Source organism: Bombus flavifrons, chromosome 7, assembly GCF_040668555.2.
Source record: "Bombus flavifrons isolate JBK064 chromosome 7, iyBomFlav1_principal, whole genome shotgun sequence".
NCBI classification, from domain to species: domain Eukaryota; kingdom Metazoa; phylum Arthropoda; class Insecta; order Hymenoptera; family Apidae; genus Bombus; species Bombus flavifrons.
This window is the reverse complement of record NC_138448.1, coordinates 13,315,730-13,340,644: the sequence shown is the minus strand read 5'-3', so window position 1 is coordinate 13,340,644 and position 24,915 is coordinate 13,315,730. Positions and strand designations below refer to the sequence as shown.

Below are 24,915 nucleotides of genomic sequence, written 5' to 3'. Positions count from 1 at the left end.
ATCTCATTTCGGTTGGTTTTTCTTTTTCGCTGAAAATTTGCGGCCGGACCACGGTCGGGACGAATTTCCTTTTTCTCCCATTTCCTTTTATTTCCCATCGCGTTTCTACGGCGGGTCGACGGATCTCCATGCGCGCGGATTCGTTCGCTAACGTTACATAATACCTATTTTGTCGAGTCTTTTACCGGCGGTCGGTGACTAACGAACGATTCTTCGCGGCAGAAAGGAAAGTGTCTCGTCAGCGTCAGTCTGAAAGGACGAGGAAAAGCCTGTCGGAAGGCCCCGCTGCGAAAATTGCGCCCCGCCCGCTGCTATGCACGTACGCGAGACCGAGACGAGTCGGTGTAATTTGTTTTCGGCCTTCTTTGCCTGCTCTTCTTTTTTTGCACCGTTCTTCGTCTTCCTCCTCCTCCACCTCGTCCTCCGCATTCTCCTCCTCCTTGGCAGCTTTTTCTCTGTCTCGCGTGTATTTTCGAGAAGCAGCTACCTAATGAAGCTCGTCCGAACGGACAGCGGCCTCATCGACAAATATTTCTCGTTGCTCCGTTCCAGCCACCCGTTCCATCTAATTTCGTGGCTTCTTCGCGAAACAGACATCGAGTGGCTCGACTTCTATTCCTCCGTGGCGCGGCCTCATTGGCATTTCGTCCCGTCGATATTCCCGTCAATTCCGGTTGACACGTAATTATTTCGGCATTTGCAGCTCGCCGTTTATCTCTCGCGGTTTTCGTCGTCGTTGTCGTAACAACCTCCGCCTCTCGTATCTCCTCTTTCTTCCTTCTTCTTTTTCCTTTCCTTTCTCTCCTTTCAACTGTTCGTGACTGTAAATCACCGACGAGGAAACGAATTGCGAACGGTGCCGGGGGATTAGGACGAGCTCATACGCTTTAATTAATTACTTTTCGGGTGCGCGTTGGCGGAAGTTTCCTTTGGAAAAGCAACTGCCGGACTCTTGGTGGCGCGCGACTCCATTACTCGTCTCTTTGAAAATTAGTTTGAGCATCGCGGCTCGAGATGCATGCGAGCGCGCGCGCGCACAAGCGAGCGACCGAGCGCTCGACCCGCTAGGGTAGTTAGTCGGGGGGCGAAGCGGCGGGCTAAACTCGCGCATAATGACGGCAGATTGAAAAAGTTTGCCGGAACCGGCAGCGGTCGGGACGGACGGGGTTGCTTTTTTCTTCTCTCCACGGGAACATCGCGTCGCAGTTCAACCGGCTTAAATGGAGGTTATGCGCGATTATCCTCTTTTGCCGCGTACTTCCGCGCGCGACGATACCTTTCTGAAAGCGCGACAACGACGCGAATGGAATTCTCGCGGGAGTGGCTTCTAAAAGCGATACGGAATTGGGTTCCTCCCGTTGCTTGTATAGTAAGTTTTTTCCACGGTATAGCAATACAGTTGCATCGGTGTAAAATTAGCGCTCGAGTAAGGTACACTTATCGTTAAGATCGTATTCACGCGCCACGGGGGACGCATCCTTAAGACGTCGAGAAAATACGATCGCTCCATCGACCCGTCTCCTATCTGCGGTGGCGCGTCACCAATTTCTTCGTATTCTCTCAAGAAATTTGCCTTTCAAACAAGATGCTCCGTCGCAATCGCAAAAATACCTCTTTCTCTAAAGCACATGGAAAGCGGCATGGTATCGCGTGACTCGCGTCTGCGCCTCGTCTTTAATAACGAGAACCGTATACGCAGTTTCGTTGGATGCCGACGTTTCGAAGGCGCCAACAAAAATAACAGCAATAAAAAATAACAGCATGGAACGGCCGTTAATTACAGATGCTCCTTTTATCTAGATACATTCCCGCGTATATACGGATATTCGTATAACCGAGGGTAAGGGTAACGGGCGCACCCAACGAAAAAGAAGGTACCGAAGCGCGCTAACACGAAAAATCCAAGGAAGAAAGGTGAAGTTCTTTCGAGGTCGAGATGTGTCGGTGATCGAGCTCACGCTTCCACGAAGGCAGAAAGAAGAAGGACCGCTTCCTTGACCGAACACAGAAAGGCTCAGGTTACTCCCACCGACGAACCACCTTTGGCAGTCGATCGAGCCCATTCAGGTCGAACCGAAGCTCGGGCCACCACCGATTACGGACTTATTTATCGGTCCTATTGTCCTCTCGGTTTGATCCCCGGGTTCTCCCCGACCCCCAAGGCCGCGTCAAAGACCCGACGTCCTTTCTTTCCCGTCGCGACATATTACCTTTCGCGTTCGATCCGATCGTCGGCCGCTTTTCTATCCGCGTCGGTTTTCGAGTCTCTGGTAATTTGTCAATCGCCTTCGGCCCCGACGTTGTGCTACCTTAAATCAACGTTATCTTTTCGCTGACGTTTGAGAAAACGTCACTCGACATTAGAGACCGCGAGCGTTCACCCCGATTTTTCCAGTGATTTTTCGCCGTGCCGGAGGTAAAGCACTGCGGTCACGAAGACACACGCAAAGAGACGACATCACGTTGAAACGATAGTGCGTTTCTCGCGAAGGTGGAAACAGACTGCGGATTCTTCACGGAAGGAGATAGAAGCGGAGAGCTTTGGCCGGGCCTGATGGTAGAAGCTGGTCGAAAAAGTCTTCCTTTCCAGAGAAATTACATCTCCGGTTTATACATAGCGGCTAGATGAAAGTCAACTCGAAATGCATCTTGGATGTATAGAGAGGGGAAAAGAGGATAAGTCCACCGAAACGGCCAATGGCTTTTCAGCCAGCCCTTCTTTCCCTCCTTTGGAAAACCGATATCCGCTGAAAGAGGTGTCTGTGGCACGTTTCTTCACTGCCGGTGTATATCTGGACGCCGATGCAAAGTGCACAAAAGCGGCGAAACGTCGTTGGAAATAGCATTTTACAAGCCGCTCCCGATGTACATCCATTTGTATTCGTTCCTCTCCCTTTCTCGTACTCCCGTCCACAGCTGGGGCTGCGTTTCAAGGGGGAGGATACAAAGCACGCGTATGTGCGTGTGTATACAGAGGTCGTGATAAAACATCGAGAACGATACGAGAAAAGCGTCTTACGGTTACCGATGCCTCTTGTCCGATTCCTGGACACAAATCGCTCTTATTCCCCTCGTCTCGGTGATTTATCGCGTGTTTGCTTCGTTCTGACCACCGAGATTTCACGGATTTCGGCGATAACGAGTAGTAAGACTTTCGTATCCCCGAAGAAACTTCTTCGACCGATAGCACCTTTAACAGGCAAACTCTATCGTCTGCATAATCTGCAATGACCAAACCCGTTTTCCTCGGCACTCGACCATGGCCATGACCATGAATCTTTGTCGAGAATTCATTTTCCTCGAGCAGAGACAGCTTAATCCGGCCAGGGTTGCCGCACGAATAGCAAAACGGCGAGCAAAGTACAGTAAGAAGGAGAAGAAGAATAAGACGGTCGGAAGTTTCTTAATTATGCGAGTGCGTGGCTGCCGAGGATAAGCCTCGAGGTTGAACCGGTGTTCGTCCTCTCGCACGACGTCTCTATTTCGGCCCTCTCCTCTCACCTCCACTCTTCTCTACGTGACGTGCACGTTGAACGTCCGACATTCATCGCTCGATATATACCTCCAGGGGGTGGAGGAGGTCTGATCTCACGTCCCTGTCGCACTCGGCAACGTCTCTTTGGCCATCCCTCGTCGCGTCGCAGCTCCTCCTTTGAGCAGCTTTCTTCATCGTTCACCCTCGCTCGCCTCGATCCATCTCTATATAGCCGCCCAGGCTGTACCGTGCAGTCGCTCAGTTGCGTGGCACCACCGGTATGGAAATAAGATCGATAGTATTGTTTCGCGGTTTGCACCGCGAAATTGGGTCGTATTTTATTTGTTGGGAACCCATCAGGACTCGGAACGCGTCCTCCTCGTCCCTTCCTCGCGACAGTCACGGGGGACACCGGGTAACCCCCGTACACGCCCTGATTTATTGATCGCCGATCGTGCCTTTCTTTCCCGATATTCATGATACGATTGCTTCCTGCCTATTTTCCGCTCAAGGAGGAGACCGTTCTCCCCTTCGAGGAACTATCGCTCGAATCATTGGCCACGCAGGCGATTTCGATTATTTTTACACGCAGTTGCGTGCTTCATCCATATGCGTTCCACGAGGCTGCTACGTGTTTACGAGTTTTATAGGAAAATTCATTACCAAGCAAGGAGCGGTGCTACCTACAAAATATTAAGGGACGAAAGTGTTTCTTACACGAGGGGTTAAGTTTTACAAGTTGGTCGCGAGGTTGGCAGAGGCGATGATAGGTAGAACAAGAGGCGCGACACTCGCAGGATCATCGAATTACCAGGAAAACCGGCTGCTCGCGAGTTGTATCGTAAAATCTAGATGAAAATTACGGGGAAACGAGGCGAGCTACGTGCTCGTCATATTATTCAGAGCGAACAAGAGGGCGAGAATGCGCGTGATGGCGCACGGACGGAACAAATACAAAGACACAGATGGGAAAGAGCGTGACTATCGCGTCTATTCGTATTACGTTATGTCAAAGCCGACGCATCCATCATACGACCGCTGACACGTCGCGGCCTCTTTTTCACCCACGAACATGCGCGCGATGGCACGCACACACGCGTAAACGCGCGTGAAACACGCTGATCCTCGGCTCCTCCCCGGGGACGGCCGCGTTGTCAGACAACCCGCTGACATGACCTCCAAGGTGACGCCACCACGCTTTCAGGAATATTCGTAGCAACGTATTTCTCCGCGGCGCGGTAATTTCATCCTTGTCATCGGCCAACTTTTCTTCCTACCGAGACTCAAAATTGCGGACACGTTGCCGATTTTTTTTCTCATTTCTGTAATGCTTCGCTGGTTCGGTAACTATATGCGTGTAAAAATGAATTACTATACTATATGAAAACTATACATTTCGAGGCATTGGCACGAAACGGGGACGAGGGAGTGGCGCGTTGAAACGGTTTCGATTAACGAAGTCGGTGCAAACACGCGGCTCCGGTGCCCTCGAGTCTCTTTGAAAAATGAATTACGAGCGAGGGCGAGGCGGCACAAAGACGTCGGACAATTTTAATTCGAGGATCGCGGAGCGTCTCGTGGCTCGTAACTCACGCCGTTTGCGGCGCCACTAAAGATATTTTAATTGTTCGAAATTTACCATACCGGTTCTTTGATCTGTCCGTGGCGACCGAAATGGTCGACGATTCCTAACGAAAACGTTGTCCTTCTTTTTTCACCACGGTAAACCACCGGTGGCTTTAAAAATAGAAGAAAACAGTGTCGAAGAGATTAAGAAGCTGCTTTACGTCCAATCTTCTTCCTCCTCCGATCCACTGCAATACGGTCCTCTTTTTGCGCCAGTAGATTCGGTCGTGATTGGCAGGACGAAGAATCCTCTTTCGCGCAGGTTCGTTAACAGGCCGCCAGCGGCAGGGATCGGATTATTCCCAATTATTTCGCGTCCGTTCATCGACTTGGCGATAAACGTTCGGCCACGTATACCCAACGTGAAGTACTACCGGGCGACGATTAATCGCGCGTATTACGCAAACGAGCCGGGGATTGTTACGCGTTCGTCGTACAAAAAGAGTGCACTCGAGGGAGAGAGCGTCCCCTTTGATGTCGCGACTCTCTCCATTATCGACGCTACTCGGAGACATCGCGATCAAAAGTAGACCGCGGGCTGTGTTTCAACGATGGCCGTACGAAGGATTTTACTCTCGCTTTCGACCGAGTTGTCGAGAGAAAGTAGACGCTCGCGAATTTCACTCGAGGCAACAGAGCTCCTCCGTTTCTTAAACAACAAAACACGACCTGCGCGTCGCAACCATAAGCCAATCGTATCTAGAAGGAACCAGACCCAATGTCCAAGCTCTCGAAAAACTCGAATAACCAAAACTCCGCGCAACAAGGGTTTGGAGGACGTCTGTCTGCCAACGGTGTGGCCTCGCGTTTTCCGCCTAAGACGGGAGCCGAGCGAACGAGTCGTTGCGTTGGTTTAATTACCGATGTAAACGTAAAGTGGTACCATGCAATCCTCTCAAAGCGCGTGCCGTGCTGACCGTTTCCTCTCTTCGCGGCGAAGTCACGCGGAGCAGCGAGCGAGGAGGATCTTTGTTGTCCGGGAGTGTGTGTGCAAGCAGACGGGTTCTCGGGCGAAGGACAAGGAACGGCGGGATGCGAGCCTGTACGTAAGCCTTCTCGAAACTTGGCGAATACTTGGTTGAAACACGAAACTTCTTGCATCGAGTGAATGTTGGATGAAAGACGGAAGGGATAAGACGAGAAGGTGGCGGCTGTGGCAGCGAGGGGGACGATGGGAGCAGAGCCAGAGGGGATCTTCCGCAAGAAGTCGAGGCTCGGTGCTCGCTGTTGCCGCTACACCGTTTACTCGCTCGCTCGTTCGTCGGCATTGGTTTCCGTTGCTACGTTCCAGACTGCGTATGGACAGCTCGAAAGCTGTCTGTACCAGCTCGTGCCTCTCCTCGCCACAATTTCGCTATTGCCTCTCCGGTATACAGATGCATCCCTCTATTTGCCTGCCACCACTCCGGCGCAGCGTTCTTCGATCTTCCGCGTGCAATTCTACGAGCTGATGAAACATGCTGCTCCGCGGCCTCTTGCTCCCTGTGTCCGCGGTCTAAGTTTTGTATTATCAAGTCTGCTCTGTTTAAAGTTTCTTCTTAAGCCAGATAGTATCGAGTCTACGGATTACCGATATCATAACGAAGGTAATTCACGTCGTGACAGATATGCCAGTTGCAAATACCGGTCGTAAAAACTGTAACTGATCGCCGGTTCGACGAGAATTTATAGTCGGTTCTGTTACACCAGGTGAAGAACGGTACTGCACCTGTCATCTACACACCGGCCGGAACGTTAAATGAAGATGAATGACGAGACCGGGTAGCTCGCGATGCAAAGATGTTCGTGGCTGATCGGCGCGTATCTTATGATCGCGCGATACGCGGCTATCGATCCCGAGGGTTGCTCGTAAAGTCGAAGCTTGCGATTAGAGGCGGAACAAGCGGGTAGAGGCGCTTGTCTCGCGTGTATTAACGCGAATGGAACAGACCTGACGGCTGATGGTCGAACTAACCGGGTTCCGAGCTCAAGCTGGGGCTTTTGAAGTCGCATAGTTTCCAGTGCTGGCACGCAGACATTGCGTGTCCACGAGGACTTCGCCGTGCCAGAGAAAGGGATGGACGACGGCGCAGAGGGGTGGCGGCGGGTGCAACTACGACCGTTTGTCGTCACGTACTGCACCGGCTACGTGAATAGTTTGCAAATTAAGATCGCGTACGCAACGCTGAACGCTCGGACCACGTTGACCAGGTGATAGTCACGACAGGACACTAAGGGGATTGATTTGCTCGGCTGTTCCTAATAGATGATTTCTTTTGAATACGACGATAGTTTGACAAAATGTTGAACGGAAGGTTCTTCAATTCGAAGATGTTGTATTATGAAAGAGGCAAAGGACGTCGTAGCGGAGGTACTAAAGCCAAAGGAGTTTAATCGACCGATTTCATTTTACGAGAACGCTCGATATTATTTTGAAACAGTCCCGGTGCTACGAAGAAATTGCATTACACCGTTGGATATCGACAAAGGCGTTACTAAGCTCGAATGGTACTTCCCCTATATTTTCCATTTCATGCTCTCTCTTTCTTCTCTTTCTCCTTTCTTGATTTCTTTCTCGTTTTGTTGTCTCGAAGCCTTTACGAACTGGCAAAGGAAGAAAAGTTCGTAGTCCACGTGGACCGGATTTTTTTTTACCTCTATCTGCCGATCTCATCTTCGTAGACACAAACAGGTTTAATTGAACAAAGAAACGGGTATTCACAATCTACTAGAATACATATCACGCTTCGCAAATACCTACGTTTATACGCGCGATCATCGATAAACAACTGACATCGACGCGTATTTCTTCCCACTTTTATCCTCATCTCGTACAGACGATTCATACAGATTCGTTTCTCTTGTTCTAAATCATCCAACTGATCAGCGTCTATTATCGAAAGGATGCTAAAGCGAATAGTGTTTCTCGTTCAAACGTTATCAGCCAAGATGAATGGAGATCGCGTCGTGAATCGAGCTCGGCCGTTCGTTCGAAGAGCGAGCACCTGTCGGACTGCATTTGGCTTCAACTACTCAGAAGGCAGCCGCGGCTGACCGCAACAACGTCTATACTACTGCCGGTTGTGGCGTCCTGTTACATTGTCGGTGCGGCGAGTTGGATCCCGGCAAAGTCTGTCCAACCGACTCCTTAGTCAGGATCTCGAGGGAAATGGACGACGTCTCGGCAGGTAATTGCGCGAAAGCCAGCGAGCAAAGAGGCGAAGGAAGACGACGAGGAGGAGGAGGAGGAGGAGGAGGATGAGGATGAAGAAGGAGACAGCCGAGAAGAGAACGCGAGGATGGAGTGGAAAAGTGTATTATCGGAGACGTCCCGGTTCCAGTTCGCCCGGGGTAGCATTAGAGATATTACACGGGGTCTCGAGTAGCATTAAGGGTCATGTTATATTTCGCGGCCGCGACGGCGAATCTCTGAAGAGAAATTCCGCGTGGCGGTAAGTCGAGCAGGCGTCCCGAACGTCTCTCAATAAGCGCGATGGAACCATAAATATTAGCGCGGCCGCGTGACGCGTATCCGCGCGAAATTTTCACGAGCTTTCCATATAACAACGGAGAGGGATACGTAAACAGGGAGGAAATATTTTTATGGATAATACGCTTTAGTTCGCGTTCAATATCAGCGTTACGATACGAGACGCGTTACCAAGTTGGGATGAAACTGGGCGTGTACCGAGCTTTGTCTACTAGAAGAAAAAAATACGTCGGTGTCGTCTTGCGTCGTGACGTTTTATCGACTTGCTGGTAGAAGATTAAACCGATGGAACGTCGTGAGGAAGGGGGGGGGGTAGCGGAAACCGTGAAAGAAAACCCGAGGATTGAGAAGAAAGAAACATGATCTCTCGCGGTCGAAGCCTGTGTTTTCGCTTTATTACTCGGAGATAAATGTTAACGAGTCGGACGTATTGACGCTGTTTCATCGTATTCGTAATATTGTACGTCTCACGGACCAGTAGGCGAACGTGGCGAGCGTTTAGCTGTCGCGCGAAAGGCTATAAACTCTTTGGTGCAATCCGCCAGGTTCCTTGGGTTTAGTGACTCGCGTTACTTGCCACGGTACGTAGTGTCATATTTAAGTACACCGTAACTCCGGTAACCCTTGAAGATTCCCTTTACACGTTCGAGGAGCGTGGTAGCTACCGGAAGACAAACGAGCGTCGTTCCGGCAGAGGGTATCAGGCGGTGGAGGTTTTTCAAATCAGCACGCGTCGCCTGTTAGTGGAACGTTACATTTCCGTGTAGTCGATCCGCTGCTAACATGAAAGAAACTCGCGCTAATACTTTCGTCACGGAACAGGCAAGAAAATGGGACGATTATATGTCAGGCAAGATGAAATGGAACCATAATGGTTGCGTTTGTTCGCTTCGCGTGTTCGATCGTAAACGTACGAGGCAGCAAGGCGATTCGTAAGGAATTAAATGGAAACAGGGATAGGCTAAGTTGCGACGTTACTCGAGATTCTCTATAATCATAAATCTGACGAACCTTGAGATTCAACGAACGTAAAGTCTTTGGAAAGTCTCGAGGCGTTGCCGGAGGTAATTTACAGAGCGTTTCACAGGCATCGATAGTTGCCCGATAGCGAGACTTTCTATAACCTCGATCCACACCTACGGGAATATTTTACCGCTTATAACACCGCGCGCTACCTTCCCCAGACTGTCGATAACGCGAAATTTCATGGCAGCCCGTATAGAACGCGTGACTTCTCCCCCGCGACTATGCCAAAGTCCTGTCTGACATTTTTAAGAAATTCCTCACCGTCTTACCTGGGTCCCTATCCCTCCCCTCTCCCTCTCCCTATCCGCCGTTTTCTTGCCGTCGCTCCCGGCTGACATTATGCTAACCAGACTCCAACCCCTCGATATTTCGAAGCTTCGACGCTTCCTCGTGATCTACGAGCTCGCTATCCCCTCTCCCTCGTCACGCTTTTTCGCTTGTTAACGTGTTCCTCGCGTAGACGAGCACCGACTAGTCGACGAACTCGCGCTCCCTACGGGAGTATTCGAGAAATCGAATCGAAGGCAGCTTTGCCAGTTTCGATTTATTATCTTTAACTCAGAGGTAGTTGTTTTCCTTCCTCGTCGCGTGGACCGTTCAATGTCTCGCGGTCGATATCTGCCACACGAGAACAGTCTCGCAAGAAGTTAGTCTTCGCAAAGTTAATCTTCTTCGTGTTTATGAATTTTATATCGCACGGTGCCAAACTACCGTACGATCTTTCCAACGTTCTCTAACTTTTTACGGGTCACAGGAACGATAATCGACGGGTTAACATCTTGATATCGAGCGAAACTTCCGGCAACGATATGATTTATTTTGAGGGATTCGGTGCTCAGACGTGTTCCTGTCATGCGCGTGGCATATTTCAGCGTTATTTCGGCGACGGAAATTCGATACGCGCCGTCGCGTCGTCGGGACAGCGAAATCGGAGCGATCGTCGCCCGTCGACGTCGGTTTATCGAAAATTTATTCGTCCCACCGACATGTGACTGGCTCTCGCTTTGAAGAGAACCGACAGCCAACGAGCATCGTCACTGTTGACAAATGAAAGTTACTCGATATTGCGCCAATAAAATTCTATCCGCCCAATAAATGCCCGGTCCCTTCAAACAGCGACGCGCGCGCTCCAAGAAATGCACCCCTTCGAGCGCGACCTTTGCGCCACGATTTTTCCTCCTATCCGCTACCAACGAATAACAATTTTCACGTCGTTTCGCTTTTTACTTATCGTAATAATACGTAACAGTCTGCATTTTCGCTACGCAATCTAAAAAATAATTATCTTTCTTATTGAATCGTGAACGCGTTTCAAATTGAACCTTGACGGGAAACTACGAGATTGCTTGGTAAAATACGTTTTCGACGTGACGAACGGGCTGCGTAAAGCTGTCGTAGGTGAAATTCGCGAAGACGCCGGAAAGTTGAAGCGAAACGAGCTCGCGAACGGAACACCACCGTTTCTGGACCGGAAGGTTTTACGTCGCTGTGGTAAAAGGCCAGGCGAATCCCCAGGTGCATTCATATTTCTCTGGGCTACGCGGCTACGGAACTGCGCGCGCAAATAACTCTTCCGGCAAGTTTCCGCGAACTTGCGAACGCTTGTTCGCCGCTTCGAAGGCGCCGCGAGTATTTACATAGTCATTTGCAGCAGCGATGCGCGCTTTCCGTCGCTAGAACCGTGTCGAATCGTTGATCTTCCGTCGACCATTAGCCGTTCCGGGGAATTGTCGAACATTTTACGAGTCGTGGTTTCCCTCGTGAATCTCAAAGTTCGATCTTTAAATTAAAGCATTCGCGCGAAACCGGTCGCCCTAACTTATCAAGTTAGCGAGCACGTAGGTACTCGATTTTCGAAGACGTGTAATCTAACGCGATTGTTTTTTTTTTTTTTTTTTTAAAGAAGCCTACCGAATTTTTCATACTTGATTATAACTTCGCTGGAATTCTAGGAGCGTAGAGTTTACGATGCAAAAAATTAAGTTTACCAGCGGTGGAAAGTGTAGCAGACGATTCGAATTCACGAGTAATACGATAAGTCGTCGAATATTTCCATCAGGCGTGGTCGAGGAGGCGATCGGTAGTCGAGAACGGTCTTCGAAGAGAGAAAAAGAGAGAGAGAATGAGAGAGACAGCCCTCTCGATGGCAACGGCAATCAAACTTTTCCGTAACACAAATCAGATTTCCACGGTTGCTCGCGCGTTGTCGGATCACCTCCGCTCTCCCCGATTTTCTTCCCGATCGTTGTCGTCGCCTTCTTGAATATTTATGGCTGCTCAAGACAGACGAGTCACGGATCCCCGGTAAGGAGGTACTTCTTGCATCCTGTCGTTAATACGACGAATGAATCAGGACAATATTGGAAAATTACCCGTGTAACGTGCTATGAAACGAAGCGATCGTCTGTCACGTAACTGCAAGACACCCCTGGGGTCTCTCTGGACGCGAAAGCGTAACTATATTTCACAGTCCCCCGGCGGGATTACTTTTTCGCGAATCTGCCCACACCCCTTTCTTTTCCTTCCCCGCGTTGTTTCATCTCGCTGGTCCGTTCCAGTCCGCTCTGTACTTTTTCTCCATGGCCGATAAATACGCGGCTTTTTTCATTGCACTTGCCACGAGCCGGTACATCGCCCCTACCTATCTATCCCCTGCACCAACGTTCGTTGCAACCAACCCCGTGCACGTCGCTGATGGACGAGGAGCCGCGCTCATCCCTCTTCTATATACATCAATTTGGCGAGTTCGCGTACGTATATACACGTAGGCGCGCGTATCGAAGGGAGCCTGGGTGATATTTTCCCTACCCTCCCCCTCCCCTCCTCCGCCCCATCATTCCACCCTCAACCCCGTCGATTTTGCCTTCCCTCGGCCGACGCTCCTTTCTGTTTCGTTCTTATCAATTCGAGCGTAATGTGTCTGCAGGATGAAACACATCGCGTTGCGCAGGATCACAAAGAGTCGGCTCTCGCTACTGAAGGACCCCGTCAAGGGGTTCGGTCCATCTGTAGCCCGTAATTTCCGCTTTTGCTTGGTCGCAAGCTTTTCGCTTCATTTTTCTTTCGGTCGCATCACGACGTCGTCCGCGAATCCTATTCTTATCGTCGGCTTTATCGACGTATACAGGCTGCGGAATTATCGCGATTTTCAGCCCGTGAAACGAGCTGTCGTTTTGCTGCTCGCGTCAACGTCGACCTTCTTAATACGAAACCTGAATGTTTCGCAACTGACGTTCTCGAAGAAAATTCTTTGACTTTTTAATACGTATCCAAATAGTATCAGGTAGTCGGAAAAGTTTCTTTCGTTTTATCAGGAAATAATAGACGCACAATGTTTTTTGTTTTATGTTATTTGGTCGAATTACGTACTATCCATTTTGTTCTATTGAGATAAACACCGTGACATTTCACAGACTTGTTTTCACGTTTGTATGAAGGTGCACCGTTGTAAAAAAGACACGTTTGTTTGTACAGTGTACGTTGTAATAAATCTAATAGATTATTTTTGAAAAAAAGGATAGGCATATTTTATGACCAAATACTGGGAGTATCTCGTAAATCTACAAGGGATGTTAAACGGTGGAAACAATTTGATCAAAGCTAGTAGCTGCAAGCAGCTGAGGCATCCTTTGCCTTTCTCTTAACGTGCCCCCACCCTGATCATTCGCCGGCATCCCGTATGATTTACGACACGAGAACGAGCACGTACGACCATGTAAGTTAAACGGCCTTCTCACGCACGGCCCGTTTCCTGAAGTTGTTGCGAATTTCGCGTGCGATACGCTGCAGTAAGGCGCATCCGGATGGTTATTGTTCTTCGAAGAAATTTGAGGCGTGTTTCGTTACCAACCAAACGTGATTTCATTCTCCTTTTAAATTACGACTCCTAGCTGACAATGTAGTTATCACTAAACTGCATCATTGATGCCAAAAGTCTTTGTTGACATCTCACAAACATTTTCGACTCAGAACAATACAAGTTTCATACAACAGCATAGTTTGTAATAGCGTTGAACGTGTCAAATTTTGTGCCTGGAAACTACGATTTGCGGACAGCATTGATTTTCTGTTACCATTTGAAGAAAACTGCTGCAGAATCGCATCGAATGCTTGTCGAAACTTACGGTGAGCATGCTGTTGGTAAGTCACAGTGCTTTGAGTGGTTTAAAAAATTCAGAAGTGGCAATTTTGACGCGAGGAACGAAGAACGTGGAAGACCGCCGAAAAGGATCACCGAGCTGTTAAAACCGTTAATATTGAGCGCTACCGACAACAAATGATCGATTTGAATCAAGCTTTGCGTGAAAAACGACCAGAATATCAAAAAAGGCAACACAAAGTAATTTTGCTTCGTGATAATGCACCATCGCATACAGCAAAACCGGTCCAGGAAACGATCGAAGCGTTCAGTTGGGAAATACTTTCGCACGCGGCTTACTCACCAGACTTGGCTCCGTCCGATTACTATTTATTTGCATCGATGGGACACGCACTTTCTGACCAGCACTTCGCTTCTTACGAAAATGTACGAAAATGGCTCGATGACTGATTTGCCTCAAAAGAGCGACAGTTTTTTGGCATGGCATCCACCAGTTGCCAGACAGGTGGGAAAAATGTATAGCTAGCGATGGGCAATACTTGGAATAAAATATTTTTAATCATTTTCATACAATAAACGTGTATTTTCTATACAAAAATTCCGGTTTCATATTTACATACCTGGTATCATGTAATCCGCGAAACGTTCGACGACAAATTGACGACTCGATTGAGAATTTTTTTCACAATTTATTTCGGAATTTCAATCGGCACTAGTTGAGAAAGAATTTTGGCACGGTACGCGTTGAAAACTATCGATTGGAAGAGCAGATGGATGGTAGGCGTGAGGAGTATTACAGAAAGAGTCTCCTCTTGATTATCTTGAGCGTTCGAAGTGCGGACGTAGTTGGAGAGGGGGAGTCGATAGAAATGCGTAGGATGTAGAGAAAATGCGAGAGGCCGCTGAATACGTGGACGGGATTTTTCACGAATCGATTATGGCAATTCAATCAGGGACACCGAGGGCCAGAGGTGGGAGACGAGGATTTGTCGTTTCGACGCCAGCCGAACCTCCGGGATGTGGTTTATCCGAACTCCTATCCGCGCCCTCTCGGATGTTCTCCATCCATTCCGCCGGAATACTCGGTGTTTTCTTTCCGTTTCCGGGTAGCTGGATAGAGTGGAGTATGAACAAGTGGCTGGGAAGAGAGGCAGCTAACGGAATTGGTAAGTTTGTCGAACCGTCGCCAGCGTAAGTCGAACGAGAGAAACAATGTGAAATGGAAAATTGTGTGCAATTTTCAAACTATTTTCAACTTAAAAGATAAAAAATTCTACTTGCACGTGTTGATAATTTTAAACGCCGTAATTACACATCGCGTGAAAAACGCGAACGCACGAAACAGTGTTTTTAATTTGCCGAATCACGATCCTCCTCAATTACTTTAATCAATTTCGTCGTCCTGTCTTCCAGCCTGGCCGTGCCCAACCCTAAGAGAGATCATAGCAGAGAAAAAGCCGGCTGATGTATTCTCGGCGCCGTTGGGCGTGGAAGCTCGCGTGCACGCGTCTTTTTAGAAGTTTTTAATTCCTAGCGAGCCGCGTATCAGTCGCGTCGGAGCGGCAGATATGCGACCTTGCTAACGGCCCCCGACGTTTAAAGCGCTTCGCGCCATAATTTCCTTGATTAAGCCGAGATACGTGGCGAGTTGCCAAGAAGGTTGGCCGGAGAAGGACGAAGGGCGGTCGAGGGCGCGAGTGTCCGCTCGCTCGTAAATAACATCGCGAATTAAGCGTGTAATTTCCGCGCGAATTACGAGTGTGCCTCTCTTTTTGCTCCTCGATGCTTTCGTTACGATATAAAACGGAGAAGCGAGTGCGGCGGAGGAAGGGAGGGAAAAAATAGAGAGGAAGGAGAAAGAGAGGGAAAATTTATGACCGTGGCGGCGAGACGCGAGGCCCTGACGGGCTCTGTCAACGTCGGACACGGTCAGCGACGTATGATCGATGCCACTGCAATCGGATTACGCGAACATTTTTATAGCGTTCGCCGTTTTAATGCCTTTTAACTCATTCACTTTGTCAGCCAGGGAATCAATAGCAAGTCGCAGCTGTGTTAGTACCATGCAACTAAGAAACAAATACAGGAAACATAAAAAAATATTTCCACACTATCGTATTTGTTGTAACATTTATATAGTGTTGAGGTTATTCGATGTGTAAACAGAGAAACTCGTGGATAAATTGTAAGGTAGGAAATATATTTAAATAGAGGTGTAATTATAAGTAAGAATGCAATTTGAGCTGGTCCAGAGATCCACACGCTAGCTGTGTTACCCAATAACCGAAAACCCCGAAGCCAACGTCGCCTGTCTACTGTTTATGGTCTGTCTTCGTCGCAGTCTTTTGTCTACACGCTGTCGATGGCTTCGGTGCTTGAGAAAACTAAAAAAGACCAGACGTAGAGTTTTCTTATAAGTGGTGACCACTTCAACATATAGCAATCAATTAGCGAAGCGTAGTCATTTCTATCTTTATGATTTCAAATTGGCTGCTTCTCCTACGAGGACATTTGATTTCTTTCATAAGTGGCTAGAATTTTTCTATCATTCGTGATCGTCGATTAAAGAGACACGAGAAAATGACCTCTCGTCGAAGATTGAGAACACGCGAGCACCAGTACGCATCTGTTCCTCGTGATTGATGTGTAGATTGCGTTTGCGCGATGCGCACCTGCGTCCTCCGGCCCTGCCGCTTCGTTTTCAGATTCTCGAAACGTGCTACGGCTGATGAAAGAAGCGACCGATTTTTTTTCTCTTTCGAAAGGGGAGACCTTCGTGTTCGCTGGAGTATCAGGCATTTTCTTTGATGAAATTCTGCCGCGAGAAAAACCCGAAGCACTACTTGATTATATTTAGCGTGTTTGATGTAAAATACCCTCGAGCTTGTCATATTTCAGACTCGTGTCAGATCTACGACATAGCTCTACAGTTCTTTACAAGAGTCATACGCGTGTTCTCTTGTACGCTACGTGTTCAACGATGTTCGTTGGAGTTTCCTTTCGCTGGAGTAGAGTCGTACTGTTCGCAACAGGTTTGTAAATGCTAATGAATCAAGGGACTGCTATATCTTTCTTTGCGATATCCTTCCAACGATATTAATTTGCCGAACAGGAGCGTCATGTTACTCTCTCTTCCGACCAACCAAATATTAAGGAATTTAATTAAAGTAGACTGCATGGAACGAAACAGAAAAGTGACGCGTGGACGGGACTTGCTCGCAAAGTACATTTCCTCGATCATACTGTTGACTCTGACGTCTGGCTGTCGCAAAGTATCCGAAGTTTCCCTCCAGTCGAAACTTACTTTTCTCGTTTAAATATTTGACCGAGTGAAATAAGTTTCTCGCGTCCCTTCGTCTACTCGACGAGCGATCGACGGTCATCCAGGAGACTGTCACCAATTTACGAACGAGTTTTCTTTCCTACGCCGCAACGTTGACGTCTCGATGGCTCGTCGGCGCCTCGATTATCGACATCGCGATTCCGGCCAACGATCAGTCGCACGCATCGTCGAGCGTAGCTGAAAAATCGACGGTGACCGAATAAAAAGCAGGCAGTAAAAACGGTTTGGAAAATCGTTGGTGGATTCGAACGGCGCCGATTCGTTCGTTCGAGTTTCGGTTCGTAAAATTGCGGCTGACAACTGACACCGAAGGGGACAGCAAATAATTAAAGCGGGCATAAAAGTCGAAATGCCGGGGGTCCCGTCGTTTGGGGAAGGGACGAACGACGCGATGATTTCGCGGTCGCAACTCGTTAGGATGGGCAATGTGGTGTCGTTGATTGGCGAGCTCAAAAACGAATAATTTTTACGATAGTCATTCGCGTGTCACGATACGTTATTGGCTCTCGTCTATCGTTTACGATACTTCATTGAAGATCAATCGTTCGTTTGAAGTCGTCGAAACAATCTCGTTTTTTATGGTCCTGCTGCAAAAATAAAAGAATAAACTATAATAGAAAATAATAGAAAAAACTATAAACTCGCTGTAGATCGTAGCGATACTTGAACGAGTAAAGCGACACTTTTATTCAGTCAACCGTACGTACCGTCCGGCACCACCAAAAATTTATCTCCACCAGCTGAACCACTTCAGCTCGGTAACGAATTTTTTACGTCCCGTCGTCGTTGCACCGTGTGGTTGCGTTAAAAAATCATGCCATCCAGTACGATTGCTATGCGCACGATATCTTCTCGTGAGACTATTAGCCTCGGTCCATGAAGAGGCGAGGCAAACGATGCGGATTATTCGGACGAGTAATACAGTCCGGAAGTCGTGGCTGATGGGGAACGTTGATAACTGGTTCGTGTCCACCCCCGTGTTCACGGTCCTTTCTATTTTTTATGACGCCCTACAGGGCGGTTGCAAATGCTTGTACGCGTACACCGCAACGAGGACTGCGTGTACGATGGAGCGGGAAAGAAGGAGCGAGAGCGGAAGTGGGCGAGGGGCGGGCGAGAGAGTTGGCTCTCTCGTTGGTATTTCCAATTTCACAGAGCGTGGGTTAACGAGGCCCGAGGGCTGGAGAAGTTAGGGCGACCAAGCCCCTGAAACGTCCTCTGTCCCCGCCAAAAGTGAGCCCCACGGTCCCAGTGTTATACCTCTTCACCCTGTTCCCTCTCTGTTCGTTCGTCTGTCTGTCTCTCTCTATCTCACTCGACGAGTTTCTGGTGGCGCACCCCTTTAAACGCGGTGCCCTGCTACGCGCACGGGGTTCCAGCACATTACCTTCGCTGATTACCGGCCTGCCTCGCGGAGTATGTCACCCAGTCACCCTCGAGACACATACCTTCTGCGATCCAGGGACCCTTTCCTATGGCTCCTTCGTATCTTCGAGATAGGCATCGCAGGAAACGTTCGAGACGAAGGAACGACCGTCTACCGGCGCGGCGCTCTTCTCTCCTGAGATTTAAGCGGTTCCTCGATTTCACAGCGCGTGCCTTGTGTGTCTGTTCCCGGCGAATTCCATCCCGTGAAAAGTTTATTAGACACGCGAGATCGTGTGCGTTGCGCCTCCGTGATTTACTCGGTGCGTTCTTGCGAGTTAATGTGGTTTATGGTAATATGAAGGATGGATCGGTATCGCAGTATTATAATATACTGTATCCTGTTTACATTTCAGAGCAGCTCAGAAGTTAAACCTTTCATCGAGCCCCCATCGTCGACGTCGCTCCGGCGACGAGAACATCGGCTCTGACGAGCAACCAATCTTTCCCAATGGATACGCCGCCCTTCTTCTCAAATCACCTCCTCCAGCGCCTCCGGCTCTTCTGCGGAGGATAGGCGTCAAGGAGCTCACCGGTGTCGGCAAGGTAAGTTTACTTTTCACCTAAGTCATGGAGAATTCTTCGCATATATTAGCCGAACCAATGCTACCCATTCGTCAACCAGAAAATAGTGCTTCCATGAGCCGATAGTTTAATCAGAGACAGGAACACGTGTAGCTGGTTCAAGGCGGAAAGGCTCTTGGCTTCCGACTCGTTCGTCCATCGTTCAGCTTAGAACCGCGTGTGCTCGAAACGACCTCGTGGCAATCCCAAATCCATCGTATCGGATTCCACTGCAGACACGCGACCTTCTCTCTAGCTGTAGAGTATCGAAGCGAGGCCGCGTGTTCGCTCGTACAGGACGTCCAGGGTGCAGCGTGGAAATCTTGGCGAGGGCGCGCGAATTGAAATGCAGATGAGCGTCTCGCGCTGGTATAAGCCGTGGTTGCTCTCCTATCCGCTCTACCCCTTCGCCTTCCTCTTCCCGTTCTCGCTCAAATTTTCTTCCATCGCAATGCGTCCTCCTTACCGCGATTACCTGCTCGCTTGAATATTCGCCCCCGACAATGATTCACCTTCGCGTCGGCTGAAATAAACTATGTCGGGATATCCACGGAGAACAGCCATAACGATATAGTTTACTGCAAACTATCCAGGTGGGACTGAAGCGAAACTTCGATCGTGAAGGTAACCTCGTTTAGAAAAATATGTTATTATCATTTGTTCCTCGAACAAAGAGTCGCGGAATCGCGTTAGCCTCGTTCCAGCATTGTTTCTTTGCTGTTGAGAAACGCACGGACGAGGCAACGTGTCCCAGATATTTCAGGAAGCCATCCAGTGCACTAGATACTAGCACGTCAAAGGGGATGCTCGTTACGCAGCGAGACGCGAACCCTTCTACGCGGAATAAAAGCGGGCGATGCGGGAGCTAGCAGCAAGCTGGTGCTGCGCGTGAGCCAGCGCAACCCGGTTGGAATTGTTGAAAATTAATTCATGAGAAATAAGGGTTTGTTGTTTACCAGTCGGTGAAGCTAATTAAAACGGGGTGAGGTCGTCGAATGAGGAAGAAGATGGCTGGTAGGCGAAGAGATATACATAGAGACAGAGAGAGTCGAAGCTGTCTCCTTTAAAAGACGAGCTATATTATTTCGCAGCGTATTCCAGCTTTGTCTTTTCTCTCTCGTAGCTTCCGTCCGGCTTTCGCGCGTGTACGTGTGCGACAGCTCACGTTTGCTCGGGAAACGAGATTTCCATGGGGTTCGGTTGCACGAAGAAAAGTTTGAAAAGGGAAGTTCTGTCGCCAAACGCGACACACGCGTTTCGAATCAATTAGGAGTCGAAGGCGTGAACGTACTGGAGAAAAGTCGGAAACAAATTTACCTGGCAGTAAATTAAATTGTAATAGATCTAGGCGAATCTTTGTGCGTTCCTCTTCTCTATACCTGTTTATTCCCATTGAAGATCGCGGAAATATCGATCTTGGTTTAGTATCAATTCAACCTCTTTACCTGAAAATTTCCTTTCACTTCTGACGCGAGCACTTTAACCCGCGCAAAGGGAGGCAACCAAAATGACGGCGAATCGAGAGAAATCGAGCGAGGAACGATCGAAGTCAGGATTAGACAGGTAACGTGACAGTCGTGCGGCGATGGTAGGCGAGCTTTGCCCGCGTAATTATCGTTTCTATGAGAGACGGGGACGGCAGTATGCGCGCAGCTGTCGAGTCCGGTCGGCCACCTCACAGACAGTCGAATATTTAGTGTCTCTATGAAGAGAGTAATTAAACCGGCCGTTGGCGCGTCTAATACTGGCCAAACGTGGCTTTGCTTTGGCTTTCTGCTCGTGTAGTCGCGAGCCGTCTCTGCCGCGACCGGTAGCCAGATTCGTTGCTTCTCTCTCGCGTGCGAGCGTTTTACAGGATGCAAGAGACTTTAACGGTGCTCCTCTGGTCGTCTGTCAGTCTGTCTGTCCGTACCGTTGCCGTCGGTACTTTCGAGTCGCGCTGTCGGCTTCCAATTTGGCTTCCAGCCGATGCGACAAAGCTGTGTTCTGGTTTCGTCATTTAAGTATAAACTCCTGTTTCGGCTCCACGGCATCATCCACCGAGCAAATTGCGCGCCGCTTCGCGTGCAACCAAACACGTTCGTAGCTTCTGAACGATCTTCCTTCTTTTTCTTGTTAAGATCGTCGATATCCTCGTTAGGTTGCGGTGAAATAGACGAATTCATTGCGAGAGAGAAATGGAACTTTTTATCGTATAATTGTCGTAAATTGGAATGGATAGAAACGCAAGAAAGGAATTTATCGATTACAATTTAATATGAACGTTCGTCGCTGCCGAAATCTTTTTCTCGTTGAATCGGGGCGATGAAGAGGTCGAGCCGGAGGCCGGGACTCTCAGAAGGTAAACATTGTGATTTCCGGCGAATCTCGATCCAATATGCGACCCGTGTGGCCTCAATCTACGAAAGAAAAACCATGGATGGGCAGATTGGACAGGACGCTGGCGCAGTCGGGGAAGATTCAGCCTCCGAGTCGGACAAACGCAAAGTCAATAATCCATCGGTGGAAGGAAAAGAGAGGAGCGTGATTTTTATGGGCTCGTACGACCGTGTACCAACAATTTTCTCTTCTTCCTCGAGGCTGGTTCGCCGATGCGAAAGAAGGACGAGCGCACGAGAGACGAAGAGACGGAAAATGGTAGCCGGGCTTGCGGCCAGTGCCGCGAGAGCCGGGCGAAATGAACCGTGATCAGGCCGATGCTCGTAGTTCCCATTCTGGAAACAAGCGGGAATTCTCTTACGAACTCGATCACCTCTAAGACAAAGAGACGAGAAAGAGGGCGAACTGGCGCGCGTGCTTCGTACGTGGAAACCCCTGTTCGTGGCACTCGACTCGCCGGAAAGGAACAACGGGGGTCGGAAATGAACGCCGGGAAATGAAGTTTTAAAGCCGGACGAGTGGAACGCAGTCGCGATCGAGACGATTCGTTTTGCACCGATGGGAAATATTTTTTAATCTCGTTCCTGCCCCGTACAGTACGTTCCCGTCGCAGTACGATCGTAAAAGAAACGGGGAAAACGGAAAAACCTTTCCAGATAAAGTTTTAACGATGAAATATATTTTTTGCGTTATTAGGAACTTTCATCGAAAATAATTTCATTACCGAGATGTTTTACCCTGGCTGAAAAATTTTCTAATTTTTCCTCAAACGTACGCGGTCCTCCACTTCGCTAAAGTTCTCAAATTTAATCTGTTTCTGTACGGTCCATCAGTCCGAACGAACATAGCTACCTTTCCAATTCGGTCGATTTAGACAAACGCTTCCCATTTTCCCGTACTTTGTTAACGAAGTTTGTTAACAACGCGCGACGAGCTTCTGGTCGAGTTCGTTCCAATCAGACGCGGTAATTCGTTTCTCTGTAGGATTATTCCGACGACGAATGGATCGAATTTTAGCGAGCGAATCGACCCAGCGGAGAAGCAAGGGGGCCAATCGCGGGTCGCGAATAGGGGAGATAGATTTATAGGGGAGAAAGTGACCGTGGACGCGCGGCGCGGAAAGTTTTCCCCCGGAAATCATTTCGCTAATTCGAGAGAATCGACGCGTACGGGGGAACGGCGTCCCGTCACCCTGGGAAAAGGAAAGTTTTATGGGCTGTTCGATGCGTCTCGACTACCACTTACCACCCTCGGCATTATTCATTTATTAATAGCCCATTCGCGGCTCTTCTCTCCCTTCCTTCTCCTCGACAGACAGATTTTTCCTCCGAGAGTATTTCCTTATTAATAGGTTCTTACATATTTTCAATGGTAATAAAAGAAAATACAGCATCTATTGCCACAGGATGGATCGATCGATCGCAGTTGTTCGCAGCGTGCCCTGGAGATGGACGCGAGGACATGCGCAATTTGATCGAGGAAGCTGCTGACCAAGACGCGTCGCGGTCAGTGGCTTAAACCCGCGCGTTTGCTAGGGTTTATTGAAATGTCCGGTCTTAGGTGGCCTCTGGTCCCTCCTCGGGTTCAAGACGGCAGAGAGTTGCCGAGGGAGAAACCCTCTCTGACCTCGGAATACGTAATGAGGACTTTTGATTTTCCCTGAGCCATGACCCGTAGGATAGAACTTTGGTTAGGCGAGTCCTGACCAATTGTGCGTATTATTGGACTCGAAAGGATCGTCTCGTTTTATGAACATCCTGCGGTATTTTAAAATTCTTTATAAACGAATTTTCTCTTCGAAAGAATCGTTTCGATACGATAAATTATACAGCTAAAAATGACTGTCTGGCGAGGCTCTAATTCGATTTTAGGCGATTCCGCTCTAATAGAGCACCATAACAAACTCAAGCCGAATGGGGTTATTTTAATAATGAATTAATCCGAGGGGCGTTATAGGCAGTGAGAAGACCGACATAGGGGTGTTTGCGGACGGTCCGTAGGGAGCATGGGTACCGCGTGGCCCACGTGGTACCCACAGGATAATTGGAGGTCACTGCGGTTTTAGGGACTCCTCCGGCCCCTTCTGAACCGTTCTACGTAAACCCTTACGTACGGGCCAGTATGTACGGCAGTTCGACTGCTGGCATTATCCGGATTCCTGATTCGCTTTGCTGCATAATAATTAAGGATTTTGCGTGTCGTGATAGAGTGCTGTGCTACCGCGCTGGCGGCACAAAGCAGCTTGGTCGAAGGGAACCCGGCTACGATCACCGCGGTCGAACCACCTTTGGCCAGATTGCCTTCCTAACGATCTTCGGTGAGCGAACGTTTCCTAGAAACCCGAACGGTAAATACACAATCACCGATACATTTTAATCCCTTGGATTCCCTTTGAAGAATATAATGCATCTGTCTGATCAAGTTCGATCTTATCTCCTGGGATACGGTATCCGTCAAGCAACAGACAAGGTGCCTGACAAAGTGTGTCATCGAAATTGCTAGACAATGTGGCGTGAATTTGGCAGAGAAAGTGACACACAGCGTGAACAAAGGATGCAAGGAGAATGTGTGGAGGATAATTACGCGCACACCTTTTGGACTGTCGTTTTTCAGGCCTGCGGGACCGCCGTTGCTGCGATGTAAATATAGCTCGGCACGATGACGACCAAACGGCCGAAAAGCGTTTAATTAGCGAACGAGGTTTGATCGGATTTCAGTGGAGGTGCAATTAAATTGGCGGACAGACGAGTGACAGTAGCTAGGAGGAAACGAGCCACGGAATTATTTTGTTGCTGGCCCGTGAAACTATCGATCGTCGGTTATCGTTTCGGTCCCTTCTTCCTTCGCGTTCTCCGGCGATGCGCGAATTTTCCAAGTTCGCTCCATTTACCACCTCATACGGAAATCCGGAAATATACGCGATCGAACAAGCAACGGAGAGTCGATTAATCAAATAGCATGTATCAAACCATTGAAAATCCGCTCGATATTGCATATCAAGTTTCCTCTGTTTTCGCGTGTATTAACGTCGCTCCATTATTCGATCAGCTTGGCTCGCTATTTCTGGACTTATCTACTCGTCGGTGGATTCGTATTCATTTAGAATTCGCGCATGAATTCTTTAAAGTTTTAACGAGCTTCCATTTTTAGATGGCAATGCGATTATCCTGCACATGTCAGAGATCTTTCCTGACGTACGAAGATATGGCAGCAGAAAGTACAATTCGTTGGACGTACACGTTCAACGATAAGCGATACGTCGTCGTCGCCAAAAGTAATTAAGCATGCGCATTTGAAAACGGTGGGAATCTAACGTGAAAAAGGATGTAGAAAATCGTGGCACGTTTAACGTTCTAGTGCTCAGTCGCTAGTTGAAATTATGAAACAAAGGAAACTCGCTGCGTGGGTGGAGCCGCGGTGAAGCCTAGGTTTCACCTTAGAAAAGCGTAACGTTTTCACGCGTTTCATCGGGGCCCGCCTTTAGGCGAGGCGCGGCTGTATCCGCCGGG

The 24,915-nt window shown here is 48.8% G+C and overlaps 1 protein-coding gene across 4 annotated transcripts in view; it reads left to right on the top strand.

Moving 5' to 3' along the window:
- LOC138181622 (kinesin-like protein KIF26A) overlaps window positions 1-24,915 on the top strand; it is a 260,347-nt gene that overhangs the window by 147,586 nt on the left and 87,846 nt on the right. For all 4 annotated transcript variants that reach the window (XR_011173549.1, XM_069116612.1, XM_069116614.1 and 1 more), the window contains exon 6: window positions 18,820-19,009. Coding sequence is in view for 3 of the 4 variants with exons in the window: in XM_069116612.1 (XP_068972713.1) it covers window positions 18,820-19,009 (190 nt within the window). In the remaining variant the exon portion in view is untranslated. The remainder of the gene's footprint in view (window positions 1-18,819; window positions 19,010-24,915) is intronic.